Source organism: Mustela lutreola, chromosome 4 (genome assembly GCF_030435805.1).
Source record: "Mustela lutreola isolate mMusLut2 chromosome 4, mMusLut2.pri, whole genome shotgun sequence".
Lineage (NCBI taxonomy): Eukaryota > Metazoa > Chordata > Mammalia > Carnivora > Mustelidae > Mustela > Mustela lutreola.
Genome location: NC_081293.1, coordinates 120,243,006 through 120,255,868, shown reverse-complemented (window position 1 = coordinate 120,255,868; position 12,863 = coordinate 120,243,006). Strand labels below are relative to the sequence as shown.

General features: G+C 33.8%; 1 protein-coding gene across 1 annotated transcript in view; it reads left to right on the top strand.

Annotated features, from left to right (window-relative positions):
* Positions 1-696: 696 nt before the first annotated feature.
* Positions 697-12,863, top strand: part of SEMA3C (semaphorin 3C) — a 176,589-nt gene continuing 164,422 nt past the window's right edge. Inside the window, exons 1-2 of the mRNA XM_059170961.1 lie at positions 697-1,034; positions 3,081-3,221. Coding sequence (XP_059026944.1) covers positions 3,119-3,221 — 103 coding nt within the window. The 5' untranslated portion in view covers positions 697-1,034; positions 3,081-3,118. The remainder of the gene's footprint in view (positions 1,035-3,080; positions 3,222-12,863) is intronic.

Below are 12,863 nucleotides of genomic sequence, written 5' to 3'. Positions count from 1 at the left end.
AGAGTGTAACAAGTTTTCCTGAAAGTAGTGTTGGAAATATATCCCTAATGTCTAGATTTGTACACTTCTATCTGGTGCCATAATTCAAACAGCCTTCTTCCGCAGAATTGTGAAATAATTTCTTGTAATTATGTTTTGAGACTACCCTGGAGGGAAGAGTTCTGAATATGAGTCAATGTGTAGAGGTCAACAGAGTTACTGCCTTCGGGATATTAAGGAAACGCAATGGAAAACAACACCCATTAAAAGGGTAAACTGCGATGAGATAGTTGGTTTATCTCTACCGGTTTTAGAAAATCTGCTGCAGGAAAAGGATAAGACTCATGCCCTTTTACAAACGCATCTCTTTGCCTTAAAAGGATGCAGTGATCTTTTTCTGGGGGGAAAAAAAAAACTGCTTTGCACTTTGATATTTACGGCTTAGCAAATCCTGAATGCCTTCCAAGAGCTGCCGGTAACAAAATCCTTGGAGCTCACCCTAGGAGTTGCTCACTCCACCGCGGACCGCGAAAGGAGCAGAGTTAGCGAGCTGGTCCTTCAGCCTGCAGCGCGCATTCCTGCATCTCCCGGCAGCCCGTCCTGGGGTCGGCCCCGCCCGTCGGGCGGATCGCCGCCCGCCCTCGGGGCTCCCTGCCACCCTCTCGCGGGCGTGCTCTGGGTGGGGCCTCGCGGCGGCGGAGATGCAGGGGGTGTGCTGGGCGGGTGAGGCTAGCCGGCTGGGCGGTGCGCCCGGGCAGCCCGACCCGCGCGGCGCGTCGCTGTAATCGGACACCCGAGCGCTCGCCCCCGGTGCCCGGCCACTTTCCATTCACTCCGAAGTCCTTGATTGAGCGACGCGGAGTAGGGCTCCCGGTGCCGCAGCACTGCGACGTTCAGGATTCTTTTACAAAGAAACTCAGAGGACCGGGAAGAAAGAATTTCACCGCTGGGACGCTCTAGAAATTAAAGTCTTCTGGGAAAAAGACTAGAGAGACACGCGGAGCCACACCGGTAGCAAATTGATGACTTTTACGCGCCGATCTCTTCCCATCTCGGTAAGCTGAATTCATTATTTTCGGCATTACAGATTTAGCAAAATATAACTTTTGGTTCCGTGTACCGACTTTTTTTTTTTTTTTTTTTTTTTTTTTTTTTTTTTACACATCGGTGTGCTCAAGTCTGGACATCTTCCTAAGAGCACATGCAGTTTGTCAGGGCAGTGTTTTCCTTGCTGAGAGCCCTGCTTGAGTTGTTTCTTTAGGTTAAGACACCTGCGGCGAGTTTAAAGTTGAGTATTTCAGTGCCTTCTAATGCAAGGTTGCTGGAGAGGACGTACGATTCCTTGTCCTGCATGTTATTAGTGTTGAATCCGTAGAAGTGAAAACAAGCAGCATGTCTAAGTGTCTCAGTTAAAGGGAAGTTATAATATATTGGGGGGACGCACGTGTAAGAAAGACCCTTGGCTTTCCCTCACTTCTCATCTCCAGGTAGTCTTGAAATCACATTGCTCTGTATCCTCACTTCAATTGACTTGTCATTTCATCTCCACTATTATTCTTTGCAAGTTTTAGCATATGTTACTTTTGGTGAGACATACCAGATAAAATACTAATAATAGCAATATGTAAAAATGTGTAAATATTATCCGCCTGCTTAATAAAGAGACAAAGTTACTCGTATTTATAGCCTTTTTTTTTTTTTTAAACTCTTAAGCCACAAAACCAGGGAGCAAATTACTAAGGGGAAGTTATCCCATAAAATCAATTTTCTTGTACGTTAATTTAGAGATGACAAGGTGAAGAGGTTGTGGAAGCAGGAAGAAACTGTTTCATTTGAAAATTACCAACACAAACATCTCTAGGGTTTCCTCCATCTGTGTGGTAAAAGAGGCAAACAGTTTTGTTTCTGTGTCTCATAACATGTACCACCTAGGAAATTAACTGTTTAAAATGTTTAAATTGTTTAAAAAGGCATGTTTAATTTAACTGTGCTTTTTCCTCTGTGTTCATGAGGCAGTCTTTTCAATTTTTTGTGGCCTTTCTTTATTAAATAATGTTAAGAGTTTAATATTAAAAGACACATAATAGTGAAGATTAGAATTATTGTAACCTGTAAAAGTAAATTTCTAGATTAATCTCTGACATTTTATTGTATAATTACATCAGACTCAAAATTATATGATTTCTTTCATGGTCTTGGGTTTATTTTGTATATTGTGGCCAGTGGAGCTGCTGTGACTCTCTAGTTACCCATTACCTGATCTTCCTTGGTATTCAGACATTAGTTAATAGCATGTATCAGTGTTATAGCTACAGTCTCAAAAGGTAATGCTTTTCTCTCTCATTTATCTTTTGGAATTTTGACAGCCTGCTTTCTAGTTGATTTATTTTAAATATACATTGAGGGATACATAGTTCACTGAATTGTTCACCACTAAGTCATTGGTTTGAATTTGGCACTAGTCCATGGTTACCTCATCTGCATCATTTAACAGCTGCATGGTCATCTGTATAAATTGGCAGATAACTAATTTGAGTGATTTCTGTGGTCAAGGATTGAGCACACATATATTTATGTGTAAAAAATCATCTCAGATGATTACTCCAAAAGAGCTAATGAGGATGGAAGTGAGTGGGTGCACGTGAATGTTCATGTGGCATTTTCCTGCTACTACTATATTTATGATAGAAAGAGAAGTTTTCATCCACTAATACATATTGGTACCATTCTCAAGTCTTTTCAATGTTAAGTGATTGTTAGAAGATCAACTTTAAATATTGGGTTTTTCTTTGGGAACCAATACCTTTTTCCTGGATGCTTTGTTCTGCTTTAATATTAGCATTATTTGTTGGAAGAGCAAGCAGTTTCTTTTCGCCCAAAGACTTCCAGATACAAATGAATCAAATCCAAATTTTCACATCTAAGAAACAAAGTCAGAGCACCTCCTACTGTTTGCATGACTGTCAAAGTTCAGATATGTCTTCTGTGAATAAGGTGCTCTGTCTAGATTGCTGGTTTTGTGTGTATCTCTGTGTATGTGCACAGGTGTGCTCCTAAAATGTGAAATGAAATATGACAAACTTGTTACCTCTCTTTTAAAGGTATTTTCCCTTGGATACTAACTTGCAAATCTGAAGATATGGCATTCCGGGCAGTTTTCGTGTTGTTTGGAGTATTTGTTTGTTCTATCTGTGTAAAAGGATCATCTCAGCCCCAAGCAAGAGTTTATTTAACGTTTGATGGTAAGAAAGTTGATAAATACTATGGGAAAATGTCATTTGGAAACTTTTTAAATATTTCACAACCAGATCCAAATATTAATAATAAATTAAAGGTAGTAAAATATTGACTATTGATTAATTTTGAAAATATTTACTGGACTGCTTTTTTGGATGATATGGCTATTTGAAATTATTGGTTCATAGAAAAAAGCCATCTATTGTATTTGTAGATGAAAATACTTGAAATATTTTCTTCCCGTTTTGAAGTATCTTCTTTCTAGTCACCTGGTGTTTGAGAAGCACCCTCCGTGTGCTAATCCTTATCAGCAGAGAGGTCTATGTAGGCTTAATTATTTAAATGTTTTCTTAATAAATTTTGGTCTTACCCTCCAAAATTGGTTCCTCCATATGTTTTTCTAATGGTGCTTCTTCCATGTCCAAAAGGAGGAGTTCCTGGGATTGGCAAAATCTCCTAATTAATTGAAAAGGATATAAAAGAATAGTTGGAAATATGTTTTTAGTTGCTGTTGTGTACAAATATTATCTTCAGAAGCTTAGGAAAATGGATGTGATTTCAAATTTGCTCAAACATAAAAGGTGGAAGACCCTCCGAGGGAATGGTTTGCCAAACGTATGCATGAGTTTTAATCTAGATAATTCAAATGACTTATAGATGGATGACTTTGGTCAGTCCATGCTAATTGGACAAGAATAAGAAATGGATCAAGAAGATCATCTTGCCAATCAGGGTTATTTAGTTTATTACTTTTTTCAACTTGCTTTTTGTATAAACCTTAGTGTCATTGAGCATATTTTCATTTTACTTGAGAAACAGTATACTCTCAGACCTTTCTATAGCCTGTCTTTGAAAAGCTTTATTATCTTGAATTTCAAAGAGCAGATGACTGACACTTATCAGTCAAATGGGTATCTTTTTCTTTCTTTCCTTCTTTAGTCACCAAGGGCTTTCCCCAAGGTTATCTATCATAAGCACTGAAAGAGCTTTATTTGGAACTTAAAGTGTGTATGCTTCTAATTGCTTCCTTAGCTTCTAAACTAGCCATTCTCCCTTAAAACCCATGACTATTCAGTTAAGTTGTGAAGAAAGGAAAAACAGACCCTTGGAAGTGTCTTTTTTTTTTTTTTTTTTTTAATTACTGTAACATCAGTCTACTTATACATTTTCTTTCAAGTTGAGAACTAGGAAATATCTAATCAAACAAAAAATAAAAGCATTAGGTGGTATTGTAATTTTTCTCTTCTATATTTCTCTCAATATACATAGAAAGATGGAGTGGTCTCATAGATTCATTATTTAAACTTGTTCTGTGGCATCAAAACTAACCACTTCCTCATATCAGGGAGATCATATGATAGTTGTCTTTCTCCGCTTGACTTATTTCGCTAAGCATGATACCCTCTAGTTCCATCCATGTTGTCGCAAATGGCAAGATTGCATTTCTTTTGATGGCTGCATAGTATTCTATTGTGTATATATACCACATCTTCTTTATCCATTCATTTGTTGATGGACATCTAGGTACCTGTACCCCGGGGGATAAAAATATATTATATGTTTATAAAAAATAAAAACAAAATTAAAAAAAAAGAAACAAAAAAAAACTAACCAAAATTTTTTTACCCCAAACTTAACTCAAAATGTGTAAATTTAAAAAACGAGTGTGTCACCAGAGATAATTCATCAAGTCCATTATTTGAAAACTTTACAGTTTATCTTTTATAGAGGAAATTAAGTAGTATAAAAATTTTTTTAAAGATTTTATTTATTTATTTGACAGACAAGAGATCACAAGTAGGCAGAGAGTCAGTCAGAGAGAGGGAGGAGGAAGCAGGCTTTCCGCTGAACAGAGAGCCCAATGTGGGGCTCGATCCCAGGACCCTGAGATCATGACCTGAGCTGAAGGCATAGGCTTTAACCCACTGAGCGACCCAAGCACCCCTAAGTAGTATAAATTTTTAAAAACAAACTTCAGTACTAAGTGGGACAGTAACTGCTGTGTGTAAAGTGACTAGAAGTTATAATGGGCTTTTTAAAATACTCCATGTTTAATGCTCTCAAACTCAAAACAGATTCTTGCAGAATAAGACTTACCTTAATTTATAACATATGTAGAATACAGCATGATAAGATAAGCTATTGATCTGAGAGTTCTATAATATTTTATTCTTTTTAGGAGATAATCAGACAGAATATCACATAATTTGTTTTGAAGAGTTATATCAACAGGGAGAAAAAATAATGAAATTCCATAATTTCTAAATTAATACAAAAATTTCTTACAGTAAACTATATTTTAGGCATAGTATTATAGAAAAAATTCCTTGGACAAAACAATTGTTAAAATGTATAAATTTTAATCATTAATTCATAATTATTTTGTTCAGGTGCCTTTCCCAAATTTCTTATTATTTAAAGTTTCTCACTGATTTTATGATGACTTTTCTGTGTATCACAATGAGTAACTACATTTCTTCCAAAATTATTTACTCTTAACATTAAAATAGAGAACTTTTACAGAGTTGACACATATATGACTATATATTAATTAAAATATATATGATATATACTTTCTTTCATTTCTTTCAAAATTTCTGTCACTATTTTTCAGCCAAAATTTATGAGTTAGAAAATGATTCTGAAGAAATTAAAATAATATCAGCTTATACCACACAGAGGTCATTTGCATCTTTATATTCTCTCATAATTACCTTGCCTCCAAACTCTTTTGTCTTGAATTCTTTTCCTTCACTATTACTTGGTCTTCTGCCAGTCTCTTTCTATATGGGACTTCAGAAGAATGCTCTCAGTCTTGTCTTACAGTCCAATTAACAATCGAAGTCAATTTAAAAATGTGTGAAACAAGAGATCTCTTCTCCCATCCAAGTTTTATCCCTTCTTATTGTGGTAGAGTGATGGACTGATAACATTTGGGAAACAATGATTTACAGATTTGCCTTCTCTATTGATCTAGTGCAAGGTCAACCAGATGGTCATCAGTCCTCTGAGAGAATGTACTTCAGATGTTATTAATTAGTTACATTGGTACAAGCTAAATCTTGCATGTTAAAGAACTGTGATTCCTATTAAATGCTATGTTTTATAATTGTTATCATTCTAATTTTTAAGCCAAATAGCTTTTCAAATAAATATAAGGTTCATGCAAAGACTTTTTGATTAAGTTGAATTTTTATTAAGAAAAAATCCAGTTTGACAGAATCATATTTCATAGCATTATTGTAATTGTATTTTTTTTTCCTCAGAAAATCTTTGGAATCTATAAGGGTCATAAGGAAAGTCAAGGCTATTTATGTACAATAGACAAATTTATGCTGCTTATTAATATACAAGGGAAAGCATTGTTGAGATGATTTTGCCTTTATCCAATAAGGATTTTAGCATGTAGTATTTTGCAAAGCCAGAAATAAATACTGTACAATTTGATAATAGGTATCAGTTGCACGTCATTTTACAAAAAGTCTTTGAGCTTGAGAAAAATGGAAATATTGTTTATATTTTAAAAGATATAAAATGTGATTCTAAGTTAAATGTGTTAAGTGTTGTTTCTGTTTTAAAACGAGGCAGATTCTTATAATAAGATTATTTTTTCACTTAGTAATTCAGATTGTGAATCTAAGATATGCAAGTTATTGACATGAAGTTGTCTATAGTATTACCTTACTATCCTCACTATGTCTGTAGGATCTGTAGTAATGTTCTTTACTTCATTTATGGAACTGATAATTTGTGTCTACATCCTTTATGTTCTGACTGATCCATGTGGAGATGAACTTTTTCCTTTTCATTGATCTGTTTAAAAATCAGCTTTGGTTTTGTTATTTTTATTATTATTATTCTGTCTAATATTTCTTTGGTATATGCTCTAAAATGAAATTGTCTTATTTCTTCTTGCTTTGTGTTTAGTCTGCTCTTCTTTTTGGAAATTCTTAACATGGAAACAAACATAAGTCACTGATTTGAGAACTTTTATCCTAATATAACCAGTTATGCTACAATAACCAGTTATGCTACAAATTTCCCTTGGTACACTGTGTAGCAGTGTTCTGCATATGTTGATAAAATGCGTTCTGATTTTCAGTCAGTTCAAAATGTCTTCTAATTGCTCCCCTTATTTATTATTTTACTCACAAGTTATTTAGAAATATGTTGTGTAATTTGAGGATATTTGTTTGTTTTTTATATATCTTTATGTTGTAGGTCTTTGACTCAGTCTCTTGTTGTCAAAGAACATACATAACATACCTCAGTTTCTCTAAAAAACTATGAAAACTTGTTTTATGGCACTGACTATAGCCTACAAAGAAAATAATGTATATTCTGTTTTTGTCACATTGAATGTTTTATTAATGCCAATTAGATTCAATCAGTTGATGGTTTGTTATGTTTTCTCTATCCTTACTGATTTTCTCCCTACTAGTTCCTTCAATTACTGACAGAAGAAAATGAACTTTCCAACTATAATTATGAATTTGTCTATTTCTCTTTTCAGGTCTATCAATTTTTACTTCATTTTTAAAAATTTCTATTATTAGATACTGACATATCCCTGATTATTCCTGATAATAATTAGAGTTCTAAAATGTATTTTTGTCTGTATATAATACTTCTACCTTTTTTGTATAATGGAAAATACCAACAAAATTTTAGTTATAATACATGGGAAAAATGTTTGTCATCATTCTAGTGGCCTCTAGAAAGTTTTTATTAAAATACTAGGACTGTGTTTAAGCCTATATTTTTGATGTATGTGAAAGTGTGAGCATTTGATGTATGTGAAAATGTGAGCATTTGAATGCTGTGAGAACAGCGTTTACATGGAATATCAGGATTTTCAAACTTTGGTTCTTCACTAACTCTGAATCTTTGTCAGGACCTTTGTTCTCCCAACCAGTTAATTGGGGGGCTAACTTAACTCTAAGACCCTTAGTAACCAAATTTATAACATGTCTAAGCTTAATTTTGCTTTATAATATCATCTCCTTTGAGGAAGTGTTCTACAATAATTCCTTTCAATGCTTTCAAAAACATTTTGTAGGAAGGACCCGGGCAAGGGAGAGAACAAAACTAAACAAACAATTTTTAAAAATTCATAAATTTGGAAGTCATATAGAGCTGTTTTTAAATCATAGTTCCCTGCTACTTTCTGGAGATGCTACATTGGGGTAGTTACTTAATCTCTCTAATCTAGAATTTTATCATCTATAGAATGAGAATAACACAGAACTCTTTTTAAAATGAAATGAATTAAATTTGTAAATTGTGTCGTGTAGTATATAGTATATGTCTTATTAAAATACACAAAGACTTACATTAGAGTTAGTATTTATAAATTCCTTTAGGGTAAAACTATGGTCTTTTGTACTATAATTACTTCCCCTCCACTTAGTGTGGAAACTGCCACTTGCTATTTTTCAATAAACGTTGAATTAATGTACATTTTGATACTTCTAACCACTCTACCTTCCCAACTAATAGAGCCTTAGTATTCTACATCAGTCTTTCATCATGAATCTTGGTTAATTTAAGACAATGAACAGTTACTAAGTAGATGCAAAATTTCTTCATCTTAGCATTAAGATACAAGTACCATGAGAGAAGAATTTTTGTTACTTTTTGCACAGATAGCTTTAGACTCGTATCCTGGTACATAGCTGATGATCAAATATTTTCTATCTATTTCCAAACTTTTCACATGTTATACACTAGAGATTCAACATAATCTGGGAATTCAACTTTTATATTTACTCTTTCCAGTTAATTCTCAAATCTCTTTATCTATTTCTTCTCTAAAAGACATTTCATCTCTATAAATTTTAGATGTTTTCTTCTAGAGAGTTTTTTGTGTGTTTTGATTGGAAGCCTAGTTTTCTTTATTAAAGGGAAGAGACTTCATACATACACAGCCCTCCACAGGGCCTTGACTGGTGACCTGTCAGGAATGTTGCCTTAATCCTTAATATTGTTGGCATCTATATATGCTAGTGTGTCTAGCATGTCTAGATAGTCTAGACTTTTAAAGTAATGCAGAAATGCATTATTTAAGATTCTATTTTTTTAAAGTCCAATTTTTCATGATAAACTTGAACTTAGTAAGAACCCTACCTACTTAGTTTACTTCTTATGATTATCATGGTACAGTGCATGGCTTGAAATTTTAGATAGCTTTTTCCCACTCTTGGAACATTTAAGAATACCATAAAACATCAGGAATGTGGAGGGCATATAGGATAATTTCTGATCCACTTCTGTACCATGACATGAAATATATATGTATAAATATACCCATAAAATAAAATACAAATATAAATATATTTATATAAATACCAAAAATACGTCATAAACATACTCCTAAAGTAATGGCTCTTAAATAGTGTATTAGATGTTTTTCCCCCTTTTCCTTTGCTGAGTAAATTGAAATTTACTGAGGAATACTTGGTCTTTGGAGTACATTTTCTGTACAGAAATTATTAAATCCTAAAGTTTATTTTAATTAAGATTTTTTTTATCTAGTTGATCTTATATGAACTAAAGAGTATTATTAAGTTACTGACATAGCAAAATTTCTTGCTTGTTTATGTGTAAGATTGGATATCAACTATAATTCAGGAGTTAACTTATCCAAAATTAAACAGTAGTTCCACCTCTGTTACCTTATAGGCAATAATTCAGCCATGAACATATTTTATCTGTCCAGTACAAACCTCTAAGATGTCAGACTTTTTTTTTAAGTAATCCTGATAAATTCTGGATTATCATTTATATTTGCATGGTTTTTGATCTAGAAACATAATATCCTGAAAAAAAGAAGTAGGATATTCCCACATCCCTCATCACTTTTCTCTTGGGTAAACAAGCCTGGGGGACACACACACACACCCCAAACCAAAATAAAATAAAGAAGTAGGATGCACTCAGTATCCCATAGGCTTCAAAAAACCTGTATATCATTTTACTGAACAGGCAGCAGTCTGGTTCTATTTCAAGTTTTCCTTTGGCTCAAAATCTTGAGTTATCAAGGTGGCTGTGGAAATATACAAAGCACTTATAGAGCCACAAAAACTCAAAAATAAATTCACCAATAGTTAGATGCCTTGCAGAAAAGTCAATTATTTGTGATTGCTAATAATTGTTTGCTTGTGTTCACTAGAACAGTAAAGAGTCCCTACTACTAAACTGCCCCCAACTCCACTGAAACCTGCAACTAATTGCCTTAAACTCAAAAGGAAAATGACAGTTAAAAGATTGAAACTTTATCAAGATTTCTACCATTTGGATACATTTTTTCCTTACCTTATATTTGCCAATTTTCTGACTCAGGGTTGAGTTTTACATTTACATGTGTATGATGGTGGCTTAAAAACATAAAAATGTCAGTTTGAGTTCTATTGAGAAGCAAGTATATGAAGTGTAGAGACTAAGCTTGCATAGGATTATCAGTTCTTTCAGTGATTTACTTTGTGATTCTTTTTTACCTTCTTTTGGTGCTCAATTTTCATTAATAAAATTGTCAAAGTCTCCAGGTCATCGATAGTATATAAATGAAAGATGCTAGAATTTTACAAAACATCTTTTATCTTTTAATATCTGCCTCATTTGACAAGAAGCTTAATTAAACGACAAATAAAAGGACCCCTGTGAACTAGTGAGCTTAACCTGAAAGCTGATGAATTGTTGTTGGACAATAAACTCAAAATAATAAATTGTCTCTTTATGAACTCTGGTAGCATTAACATTACAAGGCACATTTGTTGAAAACAGTTTCTCTTATGGTTGCCCAAGAGATCAAAATAAAGCCAATTGTTCTTGATTTCTCCATTAATCTTAGAGAAAGCTCATTCAGGTTGTATAGAATCTTCTGAAATATTTAGTTCTTGGGAAAATTTGTGTTGATGCAGTTTATTTTAATTCCCCTTCTGATAGTTTCACTTAAATGTCAGTTAAACATCTTTAAGAACACCTGCATATTTAATAACATCAAACTCAACAAGGAATGCTGCTGTGAGTAAGAAATTCTGCATTCTTCCCCCTGTGAGAATGTTTTTGAAATCAGAAAGGGATTGATGAATACAACTGTGAGTAGGACATCACCTAAATCATAAAGACTTTTAAGTAGAGTAGCACTAAATTGTGATATAAAGAACCAATTAAAACTGTTATACTGAGAATAGAAGATGAGAAGAAATTGCTAAGAAATTTTGTATGTCTGTTTTCCCCTATAATATATATTGGTATAGGATTCTAGTAGTCCAAGTAAAACAAAGTCTCTTTCATAGTCTTGAATTAGAGAAGTAGAGCAAGGAATGTCTCTTGAGAAGTATTAGGATAGAAATATGTTACAATGATGTGTTCTTTTAAAGATTTTGGATAAAAGTTGAAAATTCTTATTTTCCTCTCATAAAAAGAGTAATTCTTGCTCACAGTGAGTTTTGTCAAATTCCAGTAAGCTTAGTTCTGTTGCCAAAAGATGATGCTGTGATGATAAGCCATTTCTAAAGGTACAGGGTTCCTGCGACTACAAACAAGGATGGGATGCTCCAGTGATATGATATTAAAAGAGTGAACTTTTGTTCTGTGTTTTTTTCAGTCATCTCACCAAAGCACTTCCCTAAAAAAAGTGTGTCCTATTCCATGATTATCCATAGATATGTATAAACAATTATGATCGAACTCTCTGTTGAATGAAGATAGTTCAAGTGATGTTAGATCATTTAACTAATTAATGTTATTGAAGTATAATTGATAAACAATATTAACTTCAGGTGTACAATGTAGTGATTCAGTAATTGATACATTACTCATTGCTCACCATGATAAATGTAGTCACCATTTGTTACCATAAAATGTTATTACAGTATTATTTAGTTTATTCCCTATGTTGTACTTTTCATCTCTGTAACTTGTTTGTTTTATAACTGGAAGTTTGTACCTCTTAATCTCCTTCACCTGTTATGCCCATCCCCCCTCCCCACCTTCCTCTTCTCTGGGAACCACCAGTTCTCTGTATTTACCAGTTTTTTGTTTGTTTGTTCATTTGTTTTGTTTTATAGATTCCATATGTAAGTGAAATAATATGGCATTTGTCTTTTTCTGACTTAGTTCACTTAGAATAATGCCCTCTAAGTCTACCCATGTTATTGTAAATTATAAGATTTCATTCCTTTTTATGGCTAAGTAATGGTCCTGTGTGTGTGTGTGTGTGTGTGTGTGTGTACCATAGCTGCTTTATCCTTTCATTTATTGATGGACATTTATGTAACCTCCATATTTTGGCTATTGCAAATAATGTTGTAATAAACATAGGGGTACTGGCATCTTTTTATTTATTTATTTATTTATTTATTTATTTATTTATTTTTTTAAAGATTTTATTAATTTATTTGACAGAGAGAAAGATCACAAGTAGGCGGAGAGTCAGGCAGAGAGAGAGGAGGAAGCAGGCTCCCGCCGAGCAAAGAGCCCGATGCGGGGCTCGATCCCAGGACACTGAGATCATGACCTGAGCCGAAGGCAGCGGCTTAATCCACTGAGCCACCCAGGCGCCCCGATGGCATCTTTTAAAATTAGTGTTTTTGTGTTAGTTGGGTAAATACCCAGAAATGGAATTCCTGGGTCAAATGATATTT